At 39.6% G+C, this 20,064-nt stretch overlaps 2 protein-coding genes across 2 annotated transcripts in view; one reads left to right on the top strand and one right to left on the bottom strand.

The window, feature by feature from the left end:
* The window catches only part of NPC1 (NPC intracellular cholesterol transporter 1), a 20,008-nt gene extending 12,264 nt beyond the window's left edge, over positions 1 to 7,744 (top strand). The window contains exons 16-24 of the mRNA XM_031552835.1: positions 424 to 513; positions 622 to 812; positions 1,590 to 1,705; positions 2,262 to 2,391; positions 3,196 to 3,396; positions 4,287 to 4,518; positions 5,488 to 5,601; positions 6,364 to 6,526; positions 7,138 to 7,744. Of these exons, the coding sequence (XP_031408695.1) occupies positions 424 to 513; positions 622 to 812; positions 1,590 to 1,705; positions 2,262 to 2,391; positions 3,196 to 3,396; positions 4,287 to 4,518; positions 5,488 to 5,601; positions 6,364 to 6,526; positions 7,138 to 7,220 (1,320 nt within the window). The 3' untranslated portion in view covers positions 7,221 to 7,744. The remainder of the gene's footprint in view (positions 1 to 423; positions 514 to 621; positions 813 to 1,589; positions 1,706 to 2,261; positions 2,392 to 3,195; positions 3,397 to 4,286; positions 4,519 to 5,487; positions 5,602 to 6,363; positions 6,527 to 7,137) is intronic.
* RMC1 (regulator of MON1-CCZ1) lies at positions 7,648 to 20,064 on the bottom strand. The gene is made up of 19 exons (XM_019613976.2): positions 19,960 to 20,064; positions 18,694 to 18,778; positions 18,258 to 18,314; positions 17,160 to 17,246; positions 16,436 to 16,576; positions 15,182 to 15,285; positions 14,567 to 14,656; positions 14,361 to 14,466; positions 13,226 to 13,337; positions 12,172 to 12,216; positions 11,726 to 11,779; positions 10,767 to 10,895; positions 10,313 to 10,419; positions 9,475 to 9,594; positions 9,231 to 9,308; positions 8,955 to 9,059; positions 8,801 to 8,869; positions 8,467 to 8,692; positions 7,648 to 7,837 (listed from the first exon to the last, which is right to left on the bottom strand). The coding sequence occupies exons 2-19, from the start codon at positions 18,775 to 18,777 to the stop codon at positions 7,758 to 7,760; spliced, it is 1,794 nt and encodes a 597-aa protein (XP_019469521.1). The 5' UTR covers position 18,778; positions 19,960 to 20,064; the 3' UTR covers positions 7,648 to 7,757.

Raw genomic sequence — 20,064 nt, 5'->3', positions numbered from 1 at the left:
AGAATGCTGTGTCTGAAAGTTCTAGACTGAAGAAATATCTTCAGTGCAACAAAACAAAATTCTACCATGTCTTTTATTCCAGTATTAGTATCGGAATGAGATCTTATACCTGCAAGAGTACCTCTACACTGTATTAGGGTCTTGCTATTGCTGGAGAAAAATATTTTACTCAGTTTGAAGTTACTGTGCTTATTTGCAGAAGGAGTTCAGCATATCTTCTGTTGTTGCCTTCTGCATGTAAATTCTTCTTTAGGAAATCAGTCCCTTCTGTCATCCTAAGTTTTACTGCTACTGTTCTACTAAGCCTAGGTAGCATGCTTAAGCTAGAGCCTTTTTGTATTGGTATTGACTTAATAAATTCTAGAACTTTATTGCTTGTTGTTTTTATGCAGTTCTCACTTCCTGAATCTGCTTTCTTTGCAGATTGCCTTGTTTGTGGGTGTTCTGTCATTCAGTACAGCAGTGATACACAATGTAGAGATTGGACTCGATCAGTCTCTTTCAATGCCAGATGTAAGTCTTAAGACTGTCTCTGCTCTTCAGTTTGAAGCTGAAATTGAAGCTTGAAGTCTTGTGCTACCTCAAGATTCTGTAACAGTAACTGAAAGCTTTCTCTTTAAGGATTCCTACATAGTGAATTACTTCAAACAGCTCGGCAAATACATGCATGCGGGTCCTCCTGTCTACTTTGTTCTAGAAGAAGGGCACAACTACACCTCTCTGGAAGGGCAAAACATGGTGTGTGGTGGAACGGGATGTAATAATGATTCACTTGTCCAGCAAGTCTTCAATGCTGCAGAAATTGGTAGCTAGTAAGTATTTTATGCTTTTTTTCTACATAAGTAAGAGATGTAGTTGACCAGTGCATCTGTTTAGATTCAGCTGTTGCTTATACAACTGGCACTATAGTGCTCACTTTATACTGAGGTTTATGGGTGGGGGGGGGGGGGGAAGGGAAGAAGCTGTGGCAGGTCTCCTAGATGAAGCTGAATCCTGTCTGAACTAGTAGGATGTACTGATGTACTTGGATTTGGAAAAGGGCCTTGATGATCCTTTGAGGAATCACGAAGTGTTGGAGGAAAAACTCATGAAAACCTCTTAGTGTAGTTGCCCTTGCAAGTGAAACCTAGGAAAGCTTAGACTGTAAATGTGGATAAACCAGCCCAACAAATCTGTAAGTGGCATCTGTAAGTGGAAAGTGCATTTGGATCACAGCAGTTAGTGTAAATGAAAGAAGTTTCTTCTGAATCCATTTTGCTGTAGTTCAGAGGTTTTCTTTCTTCCTAATTAAATGAGAAGCCCTGCTTGATGAAGGCCCTGATAGCTGGGAGAGGATGAAATCTGAAGTGAGCAAGGGGTATGGAGGGTTTTTGTGGTTGGCTATGGAACTCAAAAGAAGTTCCTGCTGTTTTCTGGCTGCCCTGTTAACAAACAAAACTAGTTCTTAGGTGAGGTACTGGAGTATAAGACTGTGGTAAGGTAAGGAGCTTGGATCCTAATGAACTGAAAAAGAATAAATTAGCACTAGAAAAATCAAAGATGTTATAGAATGAAATATTAAATCACCAACAAGTATGTTATTTTGTTAGCACGAGGATAGGCTATGCCCCATCATCCTGGATTGATGACTATTTTGACTGGGTGAAGCCACAGTCATCCTGTTGCAGAGTCTACAATACCACGGGACAGTTCTGCAATGCTTCAGGTACTACCATTTACCTCATTGACAGGGCATTCACAAAATGTTTCTTTGTGTATGATTCTGTATGAGTCAGGTGAATAGATTTCCTTCATGTGAGTAGAAGCCTCTTGAGTTGCCCTCTGAGTTGTTTGACCTGCTGTTTGAGTGTCCTTTAACTATTTTATACTGGCAAGCTGCTGGTTGAAGATAGCTCACCTAGATGGTCGATAGGATTACTATTCCAAAAATAACTTGGATTGTTATGTGTAATGAAACAAGCAAAAGCTTACTACCAATTTTTGTTCAGATCCTAAAGTTTGATATAATTCTTACTGGTTCTGATGTAGATAATGCAGAAGTAAATAACAGTTGTCTTATGGACCTTGTCTTAGTAGGAATAAAAAACACCTGTGACTAAACTTAATGCAGAACTGTGGGCCTGTTCAGTTGTATGCTCCAAAGAAATGCTTTCTATGGATTTGGATCTGGTATTATTGCAAATCAGAAGTTAGTAGTGTTAAGACAAAGAATATTTTAACCTGTTGTCTACCTCCAACCATCTTCTTCTGTATTTCTGCAGTCACAGATCCATCCTGCACTCGTTGTCGACCACTGACTCAAGAAGGCAAGCAAAGACCACAGGGTGAAGACTTCATGACATTTTTGCCGATGTTCCTGTCTGACAACCCTAATCCTAAATGTGGCAAAGGGTAAGAGCCCTATTCCACATATCTATTGTAGACTGATGTCAAGATGTTTGCTCTGGAAGTGTGACTCTTCTGTGTGGATAGTCAGTGTTCCTTTAAAATTTATATAAGCCACTTAAATCTCACCTATTTATATGATTTTCTGAGACGTAAGTTTATAAAAGTGATGTGTTACATAGCTAGAGTGGATCACAGAATTGCAGGGGTTGGAAGGGACTCAAGAGATCGTCAAGTCCAACCCCCCTGCTAAAGCAGATTCCCTGCAATAGGTTGCACAGGTATGTGTCCAGAGAGGTATTGAATATCTCCATAGAAGAAGACTCCACAATCCCTTTGGGCAACCTGTTCCAGTGTTCCTTCACTCTTAACATAAGGAAGTTCTTCTGCATGTTATGAAACAGGCTATGCTCAAGTTTTAGGCCGTTGCTCTTTATCCTGTTGCTTTACACCACCAAGAAGAGCCTGGCCTCATCCGTTTGCCTCCCACCTCCCTTTAGATATTATTAATGTTAATCAGACCTCCCTCCCAGTCTTCTTTTCCCTAGCTTACTCAGCCTTTCCTTGCAAGGAAGATGCTCCAGGCCTTTTATCTTTGCGGCCCTCCACCAGACCACAAAGACAGGAGATTCTTGTATTTTTTTTTTTGAACTGGGGAGCCTGGAACTGGACATCAGTATTCTAAATATGGCCTCACCAAGGCAGAGTAGAATAGGAGGATCGCCCCCCTCAACCTGTTGGCTGTGTTCTTCTTAATGCACCTCAGGATGCTGTTAGTGTTTACTGACGTGTAAAATTCTGTTAATACAGAGGACATGCTGCATATAGCTCTGCTGTTGACTTGATAAACAATAAAACTGATGTTGGGGCTACTTATTTTATGACATACCATACTGTCCTGAAAAAGTCATCTGACTATATTGATGCTATGAAGAAAGCTCGGAACATAGCAGACAACATCACTGAAACCATGGGTATCAAAGAGAAGAACTATCGTGTGTTTCCTTACAGGTATGCTTAAAACATTTTTGTAAGGAGTATGCTAAGGGGCGTAATTAATTTCTACAACCAAGTTACTGACTAACATCTTAGAAATCCAAGTTTTCTGTTTTGTCTAAGAAAACCACAGATTGTAGGTGAAAAGTAATTTGTGTCCAGCACTATTTCTCTTCACTGTGGTTGATAACTAACTTGTCCTTCACTATAGATACAGCTCAAGCCTCAACTCAGGCCTCTTCTAGCTTCCATACTAGGCTTCTGTGGCTATACTAACTTAAGCAGATGTGTTGCCCTGAATAGTAGCAAGTTGTAATAGAGTGTACTGACTTCAAACTTCAGTTGAACTTTAGCTGGTGTTGCGCAGGAGTGACTACTGACACTGGGATGCCAGTTCATGTTGGTGACTCTCATAACAAGGATACTATCCTTATCACAGAAGCTAATCCAGTACAAGCATCCTCTTCTCTGTAGTAGGTGACATCTGTAGTATATTTCTTGTTTCTAGTTGGACAGAAGTTAAACAGTACTCTTGAGGTACTCTTAAAATCAGTAGAGATCTCACTAATTTAAGCAACATAGATCATGCAGTCTTGTTAGCTCAATCCATCCACATCCATCCAGGTGTGTTTTTTTTCCAAGGTTCTTGTCTTCAGGGTTCTCTGGTCTTAAGACTTGTATACAAATAGCAAATGACAGTAGATACTGACCACCTTAAGCAGCTTTGTTAAATATTCACTCAGTGCTTTAAAGTACAATTTAAAGCACATCTATTATCTACAATGGAATTAATACAAGTGGGATTAAGAACAGTTTTGAAGTCTGGAAATAACATGGATTGGTGCAGAAACAGTTCTGTTCCTTATAAGTAGGATGCCTAATTAAAGCATCTGTTGTTTCCACAGTGTGTTTTATGTCTTCTATGAACAATATTTGACAATTGTTCATGATGCCATCTTTAACCTCTGCATCTCCTTGGGATCAATATTTTTGGTGACAGCTGTGCTACTTGGATTTGAAATATGGGCTGCTGTTGTGGTTACAGTAACTATTGCTATGATAATCGTCAACATGTTTGGAGTGATGTGGCTCTGGGGCATCAGCTTGAATGCAGTTTCATTAGTAAATCTTGTCATGGTGAGTTAACAAGACGTTTGTTTCTGTTTCCAAGTATTGAACAGTTATCAGTATCATGACACTGAGTATTTCCCCACAAAACTCTGATGCACTTGGACTGTAGTAGAACTGTCTTAATCCTTCTAGATGGTCTATGCAGTAGTTCGTCAAATAAAGCTAGTATAAATACAGTGATCAAACTGAGTTATACTGCATCTGTAACACAGCTGTTGCTGTAAAATTGCTTAGGCTAAGTGCTGTTGAACATCTTCTGGAGGTGTTTGTGCCTACAGTAAGTGTGTGTGTGTGTGTGTATAGGGTTAAGTGCTAAGGCTTCTACTGTATTCATTCTTGCTCTGCAGAGCAGATCTGTGATGGGCTGGCATCAATATTGTTCCCAAGAAAGTGGATGAAATAACTTGGGCAGCAAGTCCCTTGGTGAAACACTGTAGAACTTCAATAGCTGAGTGCTGCCAGAGCTGCAGCTGACAGAACCAGAAGTTCTTGACTGGTCTGAGAATATTATGAAAAAGTAAACTTGTCCCATGTTACAACTAAGTGTATATTCATCCAGTCTACCCACTGTATAAGTAGCATTTGCCAGCTGTTCACTGTAGTAAATGATTAATTTTCTCTTAAAAAATAATAATCCTTAAGTGTTAAACTCCTTAACCTTATGATATCCAATAGTGTGTGTATATACTCACTGTAAAGCCAAACTGAGTTTGGCTTCCTTCAACATCAAGTAACTTTGGAACTCTTAAAAACACTCCATGTTGTGATTTGTTTAATCAGATTGCCTGCTTAGTAATGATTGGTGCAGTACAGCACTCAAAAGCCTTTAGTGACAAACTAATGCTGAATTTGTAGCTTCCAGTGGCAAGTTCAGCCTTGGAAACTCATCTAGAGCCTGTACTTTTATAGCCTGTCTAGAGTTCTGAGATGTTACCATCAAAATGCTCATCTAAGTCGGTGTCTTCTGCCATCTAGAGCTGTGGTATTGCTGTGGAATTCTGCAGCCACGTGACAAGAGCATTCACTGTTAGTACTAAGGGCAGTAGAGTGGAGCGTGCAGAAGAAGCTCTGTCTCACATGGGCAGTTCAGTAAGTACCTGTCTACTGTATAGAGGGGGAGAAGGAGTAACTAAGTTGGAACTTCAGACTATGTCAATATCATCAAGTCATAAAGATGGCCTTGCTTCTTTAGGGGAAAATAAATGACCAAAATTGCTGAAGACTCAACCTAAACTTCTACAAGTAATAGGGTTGATCAAGACTTGATTAACCTAATATTAACCTGATAGTAATATTACCTATCATTAGAAAATGGAGTTAAAAGTTTGAGCTGAACCAGTAGAGTAATTGAGTTGTCCCACTGAAGTTGTATGTGCTTCTCTACCAAATGCTTGGAGGTGACTGGGAAAGGTCCTGAGTAGGGGATGGCAATGGAGCTTTGAGAACATAAGCAGACTATTACTGTTGTCTCACTTAGTTTTATGATAGCACCCTGGGTGTGGTTGGAACAAGTTGTTCTAGTGCTGGATATACGTGACCCAGGAAAGGAATTTCACTGAACTGTGAGTCACCTCAAGTAATGGCTGTATTTAGTATATAACTGCCTGAAGTCAAAAATCAATCTAGAATGGTTTGGCTGTACAGATTATTACCAATTTGGTATCATATTGAACCAAGCCTGTGGCATCGAGTTAGAGCTAGGAGGTGGATGCCTCTCTTGAGTAGAGCTTTCGGTTCTAACGGTTAACAGGGAAGCCGGCACACTGTATCTGGGAGCCTCAAATGACATAAGCATTTTCAGCAAAAATTGTTGTTTTCATAACTAAGTGATAACTGCTTTTTAATCAACAGGTCTTCAGTGGAATCACACTAACCAAATTTGGAGGAATTGTAGTACTGGCTTTTTCCAAGTCTCAGATCTTCAAGATATTCTACTTCAGGATGTATCTAGCTATGGTTCTGCTGGGAGCAACACATGGACTAATATTTCTTCCAGTTCTGCTTAGTTACATAGGTAAGATCTAACAGTCTACTCTAAAGTGCACTTAAAACAAAAACATCTAGTTACCTGTAGATACCTTCTATAGCTAAATGAAATGGATTGCAAAATTAAAAGGCAGTACTTGAATCTGCCTCTGTCACGCAAGCATTTAGATCCCTTAGATTAAGAGGACTGACTGGCAGTATGCTGTTACAGGCATGTTAAACTGAAGCAACCAGTCTGTACAGTGTGCTTGCTCTGCACCACTGTTAATGGAGTTGTTTGTCTAGGCACATGTGGCATAACCGTAAAACTTGGAAACAAACTTGGATGATGGGGGAAGCTACAAACCTGTTGTGGGACGGTGGTTCCATTTGTGAGTGATCTCATGTCACAATTAGGAAGGCCTAAATGCTGTCTTCCTTGAATCTGGAAGTTCACGTGTGTGACTTCTTAACTCTCCCTCAGTAAGTCTTTGTCAGTCCTGTTAGCTATTGCCCTTGCTGCAGCTATTACCAGCTGAACACTTCTCAGTGTTAAGCTGGACAAAGAGGACCAAGGTCATGGATGGTTCCTATGAGCAGCTGCTGACTGATATGCTGTAATGTTGAGACTTTGGAGTGACACTGTTTTCTTTTGCTCAGGTCCATCAGTAAATAAAGCTAAAACTCGTGCTGCACAGGAGAGGTCTAGAGGCACAGAACGAGAGAGACTCCTCTACTTCTAGTTTTTAACAGTGTTCAGTGGACTCTATGAACTGTGGCTTAGGCCCAACTCCTCTTAAGAACTGAAGCTCAGCAGTGTTCTATGACTATCACACTGTAACCACCACTGACTCGACTCCTGCACAGATTCAACTAGGAGATAGCAGCTGCAGCTTTGGACACGGCTTTAAACTCAGGAAATGCTACGTGTGGCTCATGTAACAGTATTATACTAAACCTAGATGTGTTAAGAATACTAAAACACTTCTGTTTTCAAGAGGTTGCATCTCTTCTAGAAACTTAAACCAGCTGCATTGCAAGTTGAATAGCTGTTTTGTATAAGAGTGGACTGCTCAACCACTGACACTAATTTTAAATGCAGGTCAATGCAATTTTTGTCTCTATTTTTAGGGGGGAAGCCATCACAAGTTGTAATATTTTTTAGTACAATTTGCCAAAATGTCTTGTATATACTTTATTATAAAATAGCAATTTTGTAGTTCAAAAATCTCTACTTAAATGCAATAAATTAAGTTTATACATTCCAGTGGAAGAGGGTTTCAGAATGCTGTGGGCTTCATAAGAGCTTGTTCTCCAAATACTTGTTTGAAGAAGGTGACGTGTTCTTCACAGTGCTCACCTAAGAGGAAAAATAAAATTAATGTTAACAGGGGAAGGGAGAAACTGAGAAACAAGACCGCACTGCTTGAGTTGTCTTGTGGTAAAGCGGGTGTCTGATCTAAGCACCAGACTTGTGCCCATGCAAGGTCTCTACTCTCCAGGTTCAAGAGGCTGAAATTGAATTCTGAGTCTACAGGCTAACTCGTGACTAACAAAATGTTGCTGGGACAAGCAGTTTTGCTTAGGTTTTAAAGTGAGAGGTACAGCAGCATAAACCAGGTCTTGCGTTTTATAATGTATGGAAACAGACACCTGAATGCAAACGCTGCATCTTGACTGTTTGTGGCATTAGGAAGAAGCATTAATTGGAGATACCAGCTTTGCTAAATTAAGCACTACAGGTAACTGCAAGCTAACCAAGTTAGCTTAAACTGAGAGTGTTTGGCTTCAACTTGCTTTACTTTAAGTGCACTATTTAAAGGGGTAAGCCAAGTTAACTTTGGAAATATGCTTGAAGGTAAGCCTAAATATAAACAAAACTCAGTGCATTTTATTTTCATGGTACACACCAGCTCAGTTTATAAGTGAAGTGTGTCACAGTTCTGTCTGCACAGCTTGAATCACCTGTTTTAGCTTCTCATTGCTTACCTGGTGTGAAACTTGGGTTTCCCCGTAATCGTTGATTTCTTTGCTCAAAGAATCTGAAAATAGTGTAGAAAAGCATCTCATCATCTGCTTGTTTTGCTGCGTCAAGGAATTTGCGGGCTGAAATGCTGTCGTGTCCTCCAATACCCCTGATGAATCGTAAGGCAGCCAAAACTTGGTGTTTGGACAACAGAACTTCCACTATTTCATCATTTGCTGTGGAGAGCCTCTGTAAAATCAATCACAGCTGAGTTAGATGCAAGCTTGTCACTTGGAGCTCAGTCAGGTAAGTCTAAGCCACATGTGACACGAAGATACTACAGTTTGAAATGCTTACTTTTAACATGTCCAGAGAGAGCTGATGTGCAGGAGGGTAAATGCTTTCCAGGGACAGTAATAGACAAGCCTAGAGCAAAAATAGGAATAAGATTGAAATTCTGAAGTCTCTTCACCTCCATTAGTGGTTTTTGGAAGCAACCTGCCTTACATACCAAAGGCTTTGAGTCACTAAGCACATGATACTGCAGAAACTGATGGAGCGTGTAGAACAAGTTGTGTTGAACAAGGGTTTTGATGACCAGCTCATACAAGTAGTGCTGTGAACACAGGAAGACCACCATCAAAGCCATGTCTCAGTACAAGTCTTCAGGTGTAGAAGGTGGGATTATTGCATAGGATTTAACACATGACCAAGACTGGTTTGAAACTTCAAATAACTTCATGAAGTGAGGTGGTATAGTGGTGCTTCATGCATGTAAATACTTCACCTGAACTGCAATCTGGAACTGATTAAGAGAGCGAATGTATTCCATCAAGACTGCTATAGTGAACTTATGAGGTGCTTCCTGGACAAGAAAAGAAGTATGAAAAGTATTAGCAGGAAAAGCCACGGAAATACAACCTACTGACAAGTTATGCTCTCTCCCCTTACCCACATCAGGAAACCCAGATCCTGCATGTAGTCTCACAGCAAACCTAGCAGAAGGTTTTATTTCTATTACAATAACTTACCTTCTTCTCTGTAAATACAGATAAAACATGGGTGTACATGTCAGACTGATCAATAACTGCTTGAGTGCGGACTGGCCGTTTCAGGAGCGGATTACTTCTACTCTGGCCTGCTTCTACCACCTACAAGAAAAAATAAGTTAAGAACACAGTACTTTGGGGAGTATAGTTGTGGTTAAATCTTATCTGCACAGAATGTTTGTAATTATAGTTCCCAGTTGAAAACATGTTTTGTTACTCAGAATTTATATCTGTGAATTCACATCACTGGGTGCACTCTGTTCACAGCATGGACCTCTAAATTTAAAACAGCTTTTAAGTGACAGATGTAGCTACTGCTGTGCATCTCAAATCTAGAAAATGAGCAAGCTTACTATACTGACGCAGGCCCACACCCTTAGTCGGATTTTAGCATAAGGTTGTACTATATGAGTAGAATGTGCTAACATGCTGGAAGTAATTCTGACAATGTACTACATATGTTTTATGGTAACTATTTCAATAGCCTTGAGACTATTTTAATAGTTACAGATTTAAAGCTGTTTTTTGAACCCTTACCCAATTTTAACATATGCTAGAGTCTATTACTTGCCTTGCTGGAGACAAACTATGCCACACTTACTGTAGCAGAGAGCTGAACAAAGCTGTTATCCCCTATGGCGGACAACCTGCACTTGCACAAGACTTTCTACTGCAAGCTTGAAGCTGCCAGGGACTGACCTGGGGGTAGGTCTGACTTTCCTAACTCACAAGCAGGTATTTTGGCTCTGCTATCATGTAACCTGAAATTCAAATAGCATTACCCTATCTCTGTAAGCTGCTTGTAGCTAACATGGTTTACCATAGTATAGCTTTGCTCAGCTTCCAAGTACTTCTTATATTCGTGATTCAGTTTGTCAAAAACAGTTGCAATCACAGGCAGTGATCCCCTTTCTGGCTCACTTAGCACTGAAAAGATAAAAAAAAAAAAACCTATGAAGAGAAATAACAAAGGGGTTTGAAGTTACCTTTTCCAAAAGGAGATCTCTCTACTCTGTGCTAAACTTAAAGGAGTGTTTGTTCAATATCAAATGTATTTTAACTAAACGGGGATGGGGGAAGCTGAATTATTTTGTGCTGCTACTTCCTCTTTAGAATGGTGACTGAAGGTACTACAGTTATCTACCATTCCATATGCCAAAGCTAGTTTCAGAGGTGAGCTCAAATCTCAGAACAGTCCAGCTAACCTCTACAAGTATTTATGAGGAAGCAGTGTAGCACATTCTGGAAATGTAGACAAAGTGTTTTACACTTACTTTGAGAGCACACAGCTAGGATAACCATTTTGCATTCTTTTCTTTGGAGAAGGAAATCCATTAGTCTTCCTTTATCGAGCAAAAGGTTAACTACAGGCTCAAGTTTCACTTGAAGATTCCAGAGATAACCTTAATTTGAAGGAATAAAATAAACATGACCTCAGATAATACACTTTAGATATCCCTGTCTTCCACTTCAAATCATAGCATGCAGCTTGTTTGCCTTTCTAACTCTGCTTTAGAGCCGTGTTACCCCTGGAAAGATTTCAGTAAGAATATGTTCATCCTCAGTTACCACTGTGAAGAGCAGTCACTTTATCAGGTGCAGCTGCTTAGGCCCTCTCTGTACTAAAGCTATTAAACTTGTATACTGCTGTTGGGTAGGACAAAGTTAAGGTTTTGTTATCATAACACCATCTGAGCTCTGCTGGGGATTTATGATTGAAAGTAATGCTGATTACTGTCATTTTTTGGGTTGTTGCTGAGCTGTGTATGCACAATGCACAATCAAAGTCTCTCTTGTTTCTCACATTGCTCTGACAGCACGCAAACTGGGGCCGCACAAGGAGGGAGGGGTTGAGCCAGGGAGGGCAGCTGGCCCAAACTGACCAAAGGCAAATCCCATGCCCTGTGTTATGCTCAACCATCAGAGCAAGGAGGAGAAAAGGAGGAGGAAGTAGGGACACTTAAGGTTATGGTATTTGTCTTCTCAAGTAAATATTTTTTGCTCGAAGCCCTGCTTTCCTAGAATTAGAAAGTTCTTGTTTTGCTCAGCTTGCATGTGCAGCTTTTACTTTCCCTAGTGAACTGACACAAGTGAACCCACAAGTTTTCTCACTTCAACCATTGATTCACTTCCCCACCCAGGTGCGGAACAGATATCTGGGTTCCCATTGAGGTTAAACCACCTCTACCACTCCCCATTTTACACTGAATTACCACAGAGTTGGACAGCTCACCTTCACTTGCACTGATGATGATATCAGGCTGAAAGACAATCCATGATGATGAATCTAAACATTAAGGTTCAATACCTTTCTTAACATTGATTTGATTCAGAGCCACTGCTACTACATTCAGTTGAAAACAGAAAAAGATCTGAAACAGAATTGGTTAACAGACTTTCATTTACTGCCACAGCTGCTCCTTTGCAAAGTCTTGAACCATAGCTCTGGATTGTATTTGCTTTAATCTTTTCAGTATCTTTCCCTCACCCTGGCATCTCTTACTGGTTCAGGATCTTAGGATACTGAACGCAGTATCCTTCGTTGGAGCCTTTGCTATTTCCTCTTGAAGACATAGTTAGCTTAGTAGCTAAAGCTGGATTTAGCTAGTCAGGATATCAACTGCTATCTTTTTCCAGGTCTGGAATGCAACTGACATTTTAAGAGTATTTAAAGGATACAGAGTTTACAGGGAACAGGAGACTGACTTGTCACAGAGGCCGGAACTGCAGAAAAATTAACAGCAGTTAAGAACAGTAGTACTTGGCAGCTTTCTGTGCTACCAAACTACAAGCCCTGCAATTACACATCTAGCAGTCCTACAGCATGCAGGCAGAAAAAGAAGTTATGATTAGCTCTGTAGCTAAATATCTCTAAAGAAAACTCAATCTAAAGAAAACTCAACTGTAGAGGAAAGCAAAGATCTTTTTAAAAAGGCTTTTGTTTTTTCAACCAAGTGAAATGATTCACAATGAAATATTCTCTCTCTTAAGACTGTGATTCCAAATGCGGAGGTTCTTATTTGTTTTACTTACATACATAATCACTTTTACTCCTTCAAAAAGCAAAATTGGTTTTGTACTTCAATACAAACCTTTCCTTCCAGATTTATCACACGTACATTTAGTGACTTCAAAATTCAGATGCTGAAGAGTTTTTAAGGTACCATCATTTCTATAGAAGAGTTTTTCTTCTATAGAGATGCTAGCAGAACTATGCTCAGACTGTTTCCAGCTGACACTTAATTTCAAGCTGGGAAACTATCTGCAACACGTTTAGCACAGGAGGGTAGAAAGACAAAGAAGAAAGCATCTAAATATTGACATCCTAGCATTATTATTAGTATTGATTTGATGCTAGAACTTAGGCCATAGGTCTGTGAAGTGCTTTGGAGTACAGACCTTTTATAGCTGTGCTTAATGTGGAAGAGAAGAAGTACGCAAACAGCCTGACAGCAACAGAGACTGAAAGATCTTTGCTTTAACATTTCTATAGTGTTAAACTATGGTAAGTGTGCAGCTAAAATAACAACTCCTACTTTTCTGTAGTAGGCACAGATCTGGGACAAGAGTTTCTGTTCAGTTTCTTCTTATCTTCTTCCCCCCCTCATTCTTTCCTAAATATGTACAGTGACAGTAAGCAGCATCCTGAAGGCTGAAGCACAGTGGGATACCAGCTGTTGCATTTCAATAGTCTTACTAACAGGTCAGACTATTTATTACACAGTACTTCTACCTGCTACAGGTACTTGATAGGGTTGTATCGACCGAGGTGGAAGAACAAACTGATGGATGGTTGTGGACCCATCAAAATCTCCTCTTAGCTTGATGTCAAATATGACTGAAGTCTGAAATTGAGAAGAAAAATTAGTTTTCACAAACATGAATTCCCACTCATTTATTTACATGTATTCTGATCATTTTTCATGTTTCTAACTTGTGCTCTCCATGTGAGTTTCACTGCTTCCTCACACTATGAGGAAAATTCTGTACCTTCCTGTGATACCCTCATGCTTGCACCACTCAACTTATGCACTTTTGTTCAACTTATCTCATTAGCATCTTCACCCAGTGTGGGTATCATTCACTCTTAGCGAGAGCTTTGCATGGTGGAAATCAGCACTGCTGTCAGTGCCAAAGTACCACGATTTGGCAGCCACCTACTCAGTGTGGTGTTTGGTTCCTGTGTTCACATGGTCACGTTAATATCCTGAGTGAAATGCTGGAGAATTAGAGCTCTGGGTTTACACCAATATGTTTCAGTTATAATTCATATGAATGCTACATCAACTAGTTAGCCTAACAATTTACACTAACCCAGTTCTTGAAGGAGCACAGAAGATAATTCCAGAAGCCGAAGTCTTTCCATGCATTAAGCACAAAGCAATACTTAGATTTCCTACTGCTCAAGCCGTGCTATAGAGACTATGAACAAGGAATGAAGCCATACTAGCACATGCCTAAGGTCACATGTGTTCTTGCAAGTCTGCACAGATAAAAGAGCTGAAGTTTTTGTCCTATAAACTGATCATTCCAATTATTGTGATACAAGAAGTTTCCCAGGATAAATAATTAAGTATCCAAGTTAACTTTATGCTTTTAAGGCAGTGCAGAGAGTTGCAGCAGAGTATCGCAGTAAAGTAATAAGAAGTACAAAAAAAAACAGGCATTAGAAAAAGCCCCTGTGTTATCTACGTCAAGGCAAAAGGATGCATTAGACTGTTAGCCTTGTATTTGTTCTTCCTGTAAATACTCTGGCTTTTGGCAAAGCTAACCACACACAGAAGTATTCTCTAGAACTAACAGGTAGAGCTATTAAAATCTGTCAGTAACTTTTGGAAGCAAGACAAGAAAATGTAAATAAATCAGACCTCCGTATCTTGATGATGTACTACCACCAAGTTATCCACAACATTTAGTGCAAACTTTCCTGTTCTGTTCAGCTTTAAGATGTGTGTCTTCTTACAGGAGCCTTCTCTATGGAAACAGAGAAGAGCTGGTCAGTAAACCTATTTCAAATGGAAAAGCAAGAAGTTTCTTAGGTACATGTGAGGTGCCACTAATGTTCTTCTCTTACCTTGGCAAGTGATAGAGGACTACTTCTGCTCCTGTACTATTGGAAGTCCTTGAGTGATGCCTCAAATAGAGAACATAAAGCTGCCCGTATCTAGTGAGACAACAGCATTAAAACATTATATGCAAATAAAGAGTGGGGACTGAGGTGAGAACGAGGATGTCCTTTTAAAGCAAAGGCTGAAAGCTTACTCTACCAGAATACCAACACCAGGTTTTATCCTAGATGAAAAAGTGTGAGATTACCTAAATGAAGCAATTATTTAAAAGTGAAACACTAAAACAAGACTTGATAAATCACAGTGTGCAGCCTAACACTCATGCATGTTAGACATCCAAGACCAACTCTACCAGCACCAGAACTGAACTCTACCAGTTCAGAAATAAAACATTCAAGATGTCTGTCCAAACCAGAAACAATTTCATGTAAGAGATCTCAGTTAGCTTTTTCTCCCCACTGTACCTCAAGAGAGTCATTTAAACTTTGCTCGATGCAGTAACTGAAGCTCCCTAAAACAGCAGTACAGCTAAGAGAAAAAATAAGTGTAACCCAACTCAGCATCTCCCAACTGTCATACTTTCCCACAGAATGATAAGGCTCAATCAGTCAGATACACACATTGTAGCCATGGCAATATCTCTTTCGGAAAGGCTGAGCTTGGAGGACTTGGGTGCTGCAGGTAGCTCAATTTCAAATTTTGAGAGCTTTGACATTGTCCCACTCTGTTGAAAAAACAACAAAACAGAAATCCACCGTTAGGATGCCAAACTGGAAGGTCAGGACCAACCTTTAACCAAATATTATGTTAACAGCACCCCCATGAGGTGAAGAGTGGTAATAGTCATAAAGAAAAAAGACCGACACTTCTCCACAGGGATCCTAAACACATACTTCTTGTATTACAAATTTAGCAGCTTTTTCACCTTGATATCACAGCTTCAGCTTCAGTCAGCAAAACATTTTAATTTTAATTAAGTCAATAGAAATCTGTATGCCAACTCCATTTAAATTGGCCTTGAGATCTCAAACGAAAGTTCTCCTCCCTTCCTCTCTGACAGCAAAACACGCAGTCCAGAATTTTAATATATGCTATTGGGAAGGGGAAAAAGTCAGTAATTCTTACTAGTTACAGTCTACTTTCATTCCTGTTAAATCCAGAATCTGCTTTACAGTGACAGCATGTCCCTGCAAGGTATCCTCTCCCCTCTTTTCTTGTGAACCCTAAGCAAAATTTCAGAGTTGCCAAAGTCCCAAGACTTCTACTGAGCTCCACTAATCATTCTCATTAACTCACTCTTCAGCATAAGGTGTGAACACCTTAGTGTTGTTTGAGTTAGGGTAGTATGGTTAGGTTGCGTTGGACATGATGATCTTCAAGGTCTTTTCATACCTGAGCACTACAGAAATGTCTATGAACACCACAGAAATTTCTCCTTTACCAGAGGTATATTTTCAGTTATTTTACAGATTACCTTCTGAACACAAAATAAGTTCCTTAGCTACACTTTGGCACACAGTATTAAGGAGAGGGAAGCACGACATGAGTCCTTACAGAGAAAGCATAAGTGTATGAATTCTTGAGTATTACATCATTAATTTTCTCTTCCTCTTTCTCAAGGTCAGCTGCCCAACATTAGCTGAGCACCCCTCTTTCCAAAGAGGACATGAGGTGGAAGTGGCCATTTTAAGCCATTCACTATGAACTAGCTTACACATTTTTGCTTTGTCTCCTTTGCTTATTGCCATTAAAAGACGTGAACTCGCACACACCTCTTGAAAGAAATTCAGGAAAACAACAGAATATTTGAGTGAAGTAGCAGCCTTGCAAAGGAAGCACATAAAATGGAAAAAACTTGGAATACAACAATATACCTTGAAATAAAATGGCTGCAGGACATTGCCAAGAACAGTTGTTGACAGAAGAATGACAGAGCTCTCTGGACAGTACATGTACCAGTTGACATTGATACTCTGATTCTTCAGAAGTTTTAGACTTCGCTTCTCTGGTAACACCTGGAAGCACAAGATGTTATCATTATAATACTGGATTCTAACAGCATAAGTAGCACACAGCTATGGAGAAAGTTCACAATATCCTTTATCACGAATGCCAGAAAGGGCTGTTTATTCATCAGAGTTCTCCAAAAACACAGGCAAAGGTAACAAAACACACAGGAGCTCAGACAAAGGAATCAAAAGGAAGCTGCCAAGCAGAAGGATAATCACTACCTTAATCAACATTTGTTCTTTGCTACATTTTTAAGCATGCACAAATCCTTCCCACTGCTGATTTGCTTTGCATGAAGTAGTATCTCACAATAAATTTATATATTCCTTTCTACACAAGCCAAGAGCATCTCTTCATATAGAGCTCTCAATGTTTAATTCAGTACTCCTTCATCTTTGGATCTTTGTTAGCTGTGCTAAATAACTTGTTAAGTTTCCCCTGGCCCTTAAAATAAGTATTCATCTTAAAGAAAAGATAATCACAGCCTAAAAAAAGAGCAGAACAACAACAACAAAAGACATGCTTTTGCTGAATTTGAGAGCTAGAAGAGAAGAAGTATGTCTGTCCTACATGAGTTATATGTATTACCTGATAGAATTCAATTCCTTGATCTGTGATGAAGACAATTTCTGTAGAACTTGTCCAGCAGAATCCTAGAATATTGGCATTCTTCGTCTTTTAACAAACAAGCAAACAATCTTTTACTAGGAAAATTAACTATTCAGACAAGCTAACATTATTAAACAAAGAATGCGAGATCAAAGGCTATTTGGCTATCCAGCCCCTGGAATGAATACATTTGCCAGCTACATTCCCAGTACACATTAGAAACTTTTGCAGAGGCCTCCCAAAACTATGCATGAACATAAATACCACTTGGCCTCATTTTTCGGTAGCATGTAAGATTTAAGGGTTTATTACACAGCCTGTTTTATTTCTACCCCCTGAACACAACCAAGTTCTTCTTGTTCAAACCATCCTGACCAGTTCAGCCAATTCCTGGCAAGAAAAGCCTGTTCCTTCCAAGCTATGAAAACCAAAGTGGAAATACTTCCCATGATCTCACTCAGAGCTCTACCACAAATGCTTTGCTAGAACAGTTCACTCAAATTCATAATCCTAAATAGTGAACCAGAGAGTCCATGGGGATTAAAGAATCTTCACAAATGCCAATGTTTAAAAAAATTAATTTAGCATTATATTACCCCAAACTCCAATTTCTCTTTGTTAGACTGGGAAGTACCAAACAAAGACAATGACATACTAAACATTAAAAATTACCTAACGGCATGCAAACTAACAGCTTACTATCACCCATCAGTGAAATCAGGGCAAAACATCCAAATTAACATATCAACTATCAGCAGAACTACTGTTGGCTATTTTTTCAGAATCAGCACTCTTACTCTTCTCCTCCCAAAACCTCAACATTTGTTGCCTCCACAGCATTTCCAGTCCCTTCCAGGAAAGAATTAAAGTACCTGATTCATGAAGAGTGGTGTTGTGGTGTTGTCATCTCTTGGTTTACCTCAATTTAAATAAACAGCAGTGACTGTGCACCTCGTTTATTCCACAGTAGTGTTTTGGAAGGTATCTCTTAGTTCTCCCAGAGTGTACAGGCCACCAGCATAACTGGCATTAGAGATTCACCCAAGCACATAAGCTTTGGATGTTTACTTCACTTACCTTACATTCCTGTGTATATTCTATCTGAGGGCTGTCTGGAATAAAATTCAAGAAATCCTGCAACAATACACATGAAGCACGTTCAAATTACGAACCATGGAATATTACAGAAACAAGATAACAAATATTAGCTAATCAAATAACTTCAGGTAAGATAAACAGAACTAAGCTTGACTTACTACATTCTACTTCACCATAGCCAGAAATTTTTTATAGCAGTCAGCTCCACCCACCCCACCTTTCTTAAGTGATGACACTCGCACAACAATAATGTTGCTTGGCAGCTGCTCAGCCCCAGGGTTAGGGAAGAATTTTCACTACAGCTACTGACAGCCAACAGAACTCTCTCTCTTCTCAGAGGCTCCTACTCTGGTACTTGAAGTACCAAAGCTTCAGTTCCAATGCCCTCCCTGCCTGCAGGGAGTAGGAGTCTTACCACACTCTTTGATGTTCTCTGCACAGCGAGTATCTTGTTTCCCAAGGAAAACTTGATGCACTTCACTTCTCCTTTGTCTTCCATCCTATGGAGGAAGTAAAAGAAGTTATGGAAATACCATCTAAAATAGTCTGTTATAGAATTCTGTGATGCACCCTCTAAAAGAGGATGAGAGGAAAAAAAGCCTAATAATCAAGCCTGTGTTCTCAGTCCAGTCCTAATGCTTCCCAGTCCTGTAACACTCACTGACATCCACTGATCAGCTCCTTTATGACCAGGACTGCTGCTAATGGAGCCAAATCCACTCTCTTCCCCACCAGGATACATCCCCTAGAGGAATTTCTGAAGTCAAACGGCAGAGTGAGGCTGTTTTCACACCATTAGGAAAAAATAAAAATATAAAGCAATTCTTACCAAACCAGAGTCAGTACAATTGGCACAACTAAGGGAATTTTATTGCCAGTGTGCACAGTCCAGATAAACAGAGAGCTACACAGGCAGGCAGACAACAAGTTGTGGAACCTTCTGGAGCTCAATATGTATTTTCATCTCCATCAGGATTTGAGACAAGGGAGTCAAATAAGGAAGCCAGAACTGACAACTTTCAAGGCAGACCCCACAAAATACCAGACATCACAGTAAACAAATTGTTTCAAACATCTGGATTTAAGCAGCTTTTCCTTAACAAATGAACAGCAGAGAACAAAGAGCTATCCAGGTATTTATAGAACAGTTACCTAGAGATAAAACATTGTTGTCAGATTCTGTAGAGGAAAACAAACAGGAAAAAAAAAAAAACCCCAACTTCCACCAAGAAATGGAAAATGTAAAAGAAAGCAAACTAGATTAAAGAAGCAGAAATCAATAAATCCACAATTAGGAAATACTGTGCTTGAATCACATGCATGAAATTTGGAAGCCTTGGTTCCCTCTACTTTAAAGTTGACTTCATGTGGACTTGTTAAACCAGATCCTTGGAGAAGTCACAGCTGCTGGAGGAATCACAAGTTTGAATCCCCATACTCTCACATTTACAGCATGTTTTAATGAAGCATTGCTGTTATAGGAAGAGCCACAGCTTAATGACTTTCAGAAGACTACAGAGTCACAAGAGAAAAACACGCCAGCTTAACTGCAAGAAGATTATGTCTGCTCACAACTACTCACAAGTTTTATGCCAGAGGCACAGTAACAGATGAGGCCTAAGTGCCACATAATTTTATGACTGCAGAATATTAAATTCAGACAAAGGTGAAGGTGCCTTACCTGAATGAAATGGAATTTCTATCCTCCAAACCTTTAACAACAACCCCTGTAGCTCCACCAGATCGAACAGCAAAAACCTATTAAAAAACAAAACATATTTTAAAA

The sequence above is a fragment of the Meleagris gallopavo genome, chromosome 3 (genome assembly GCF_000146605.3).
Source record: "Meleagris gallopavo isolate NT-WF06-2002-E0010 breed Aviagen turkey brand Nicholas breeding stock chromosome 3, Turkey_5.1, whole genome shotgun sequence".
NCBI lineage: Eukaryota > Metazoa > Chordata > Aves > Galliformes > Phasianidae > Meleagris > Meleagris gallopavo.
Note: the sequence above shows the minus strand (reverse complement) of the source record. Positions and strands in the feature narration are given on the sequence as shown.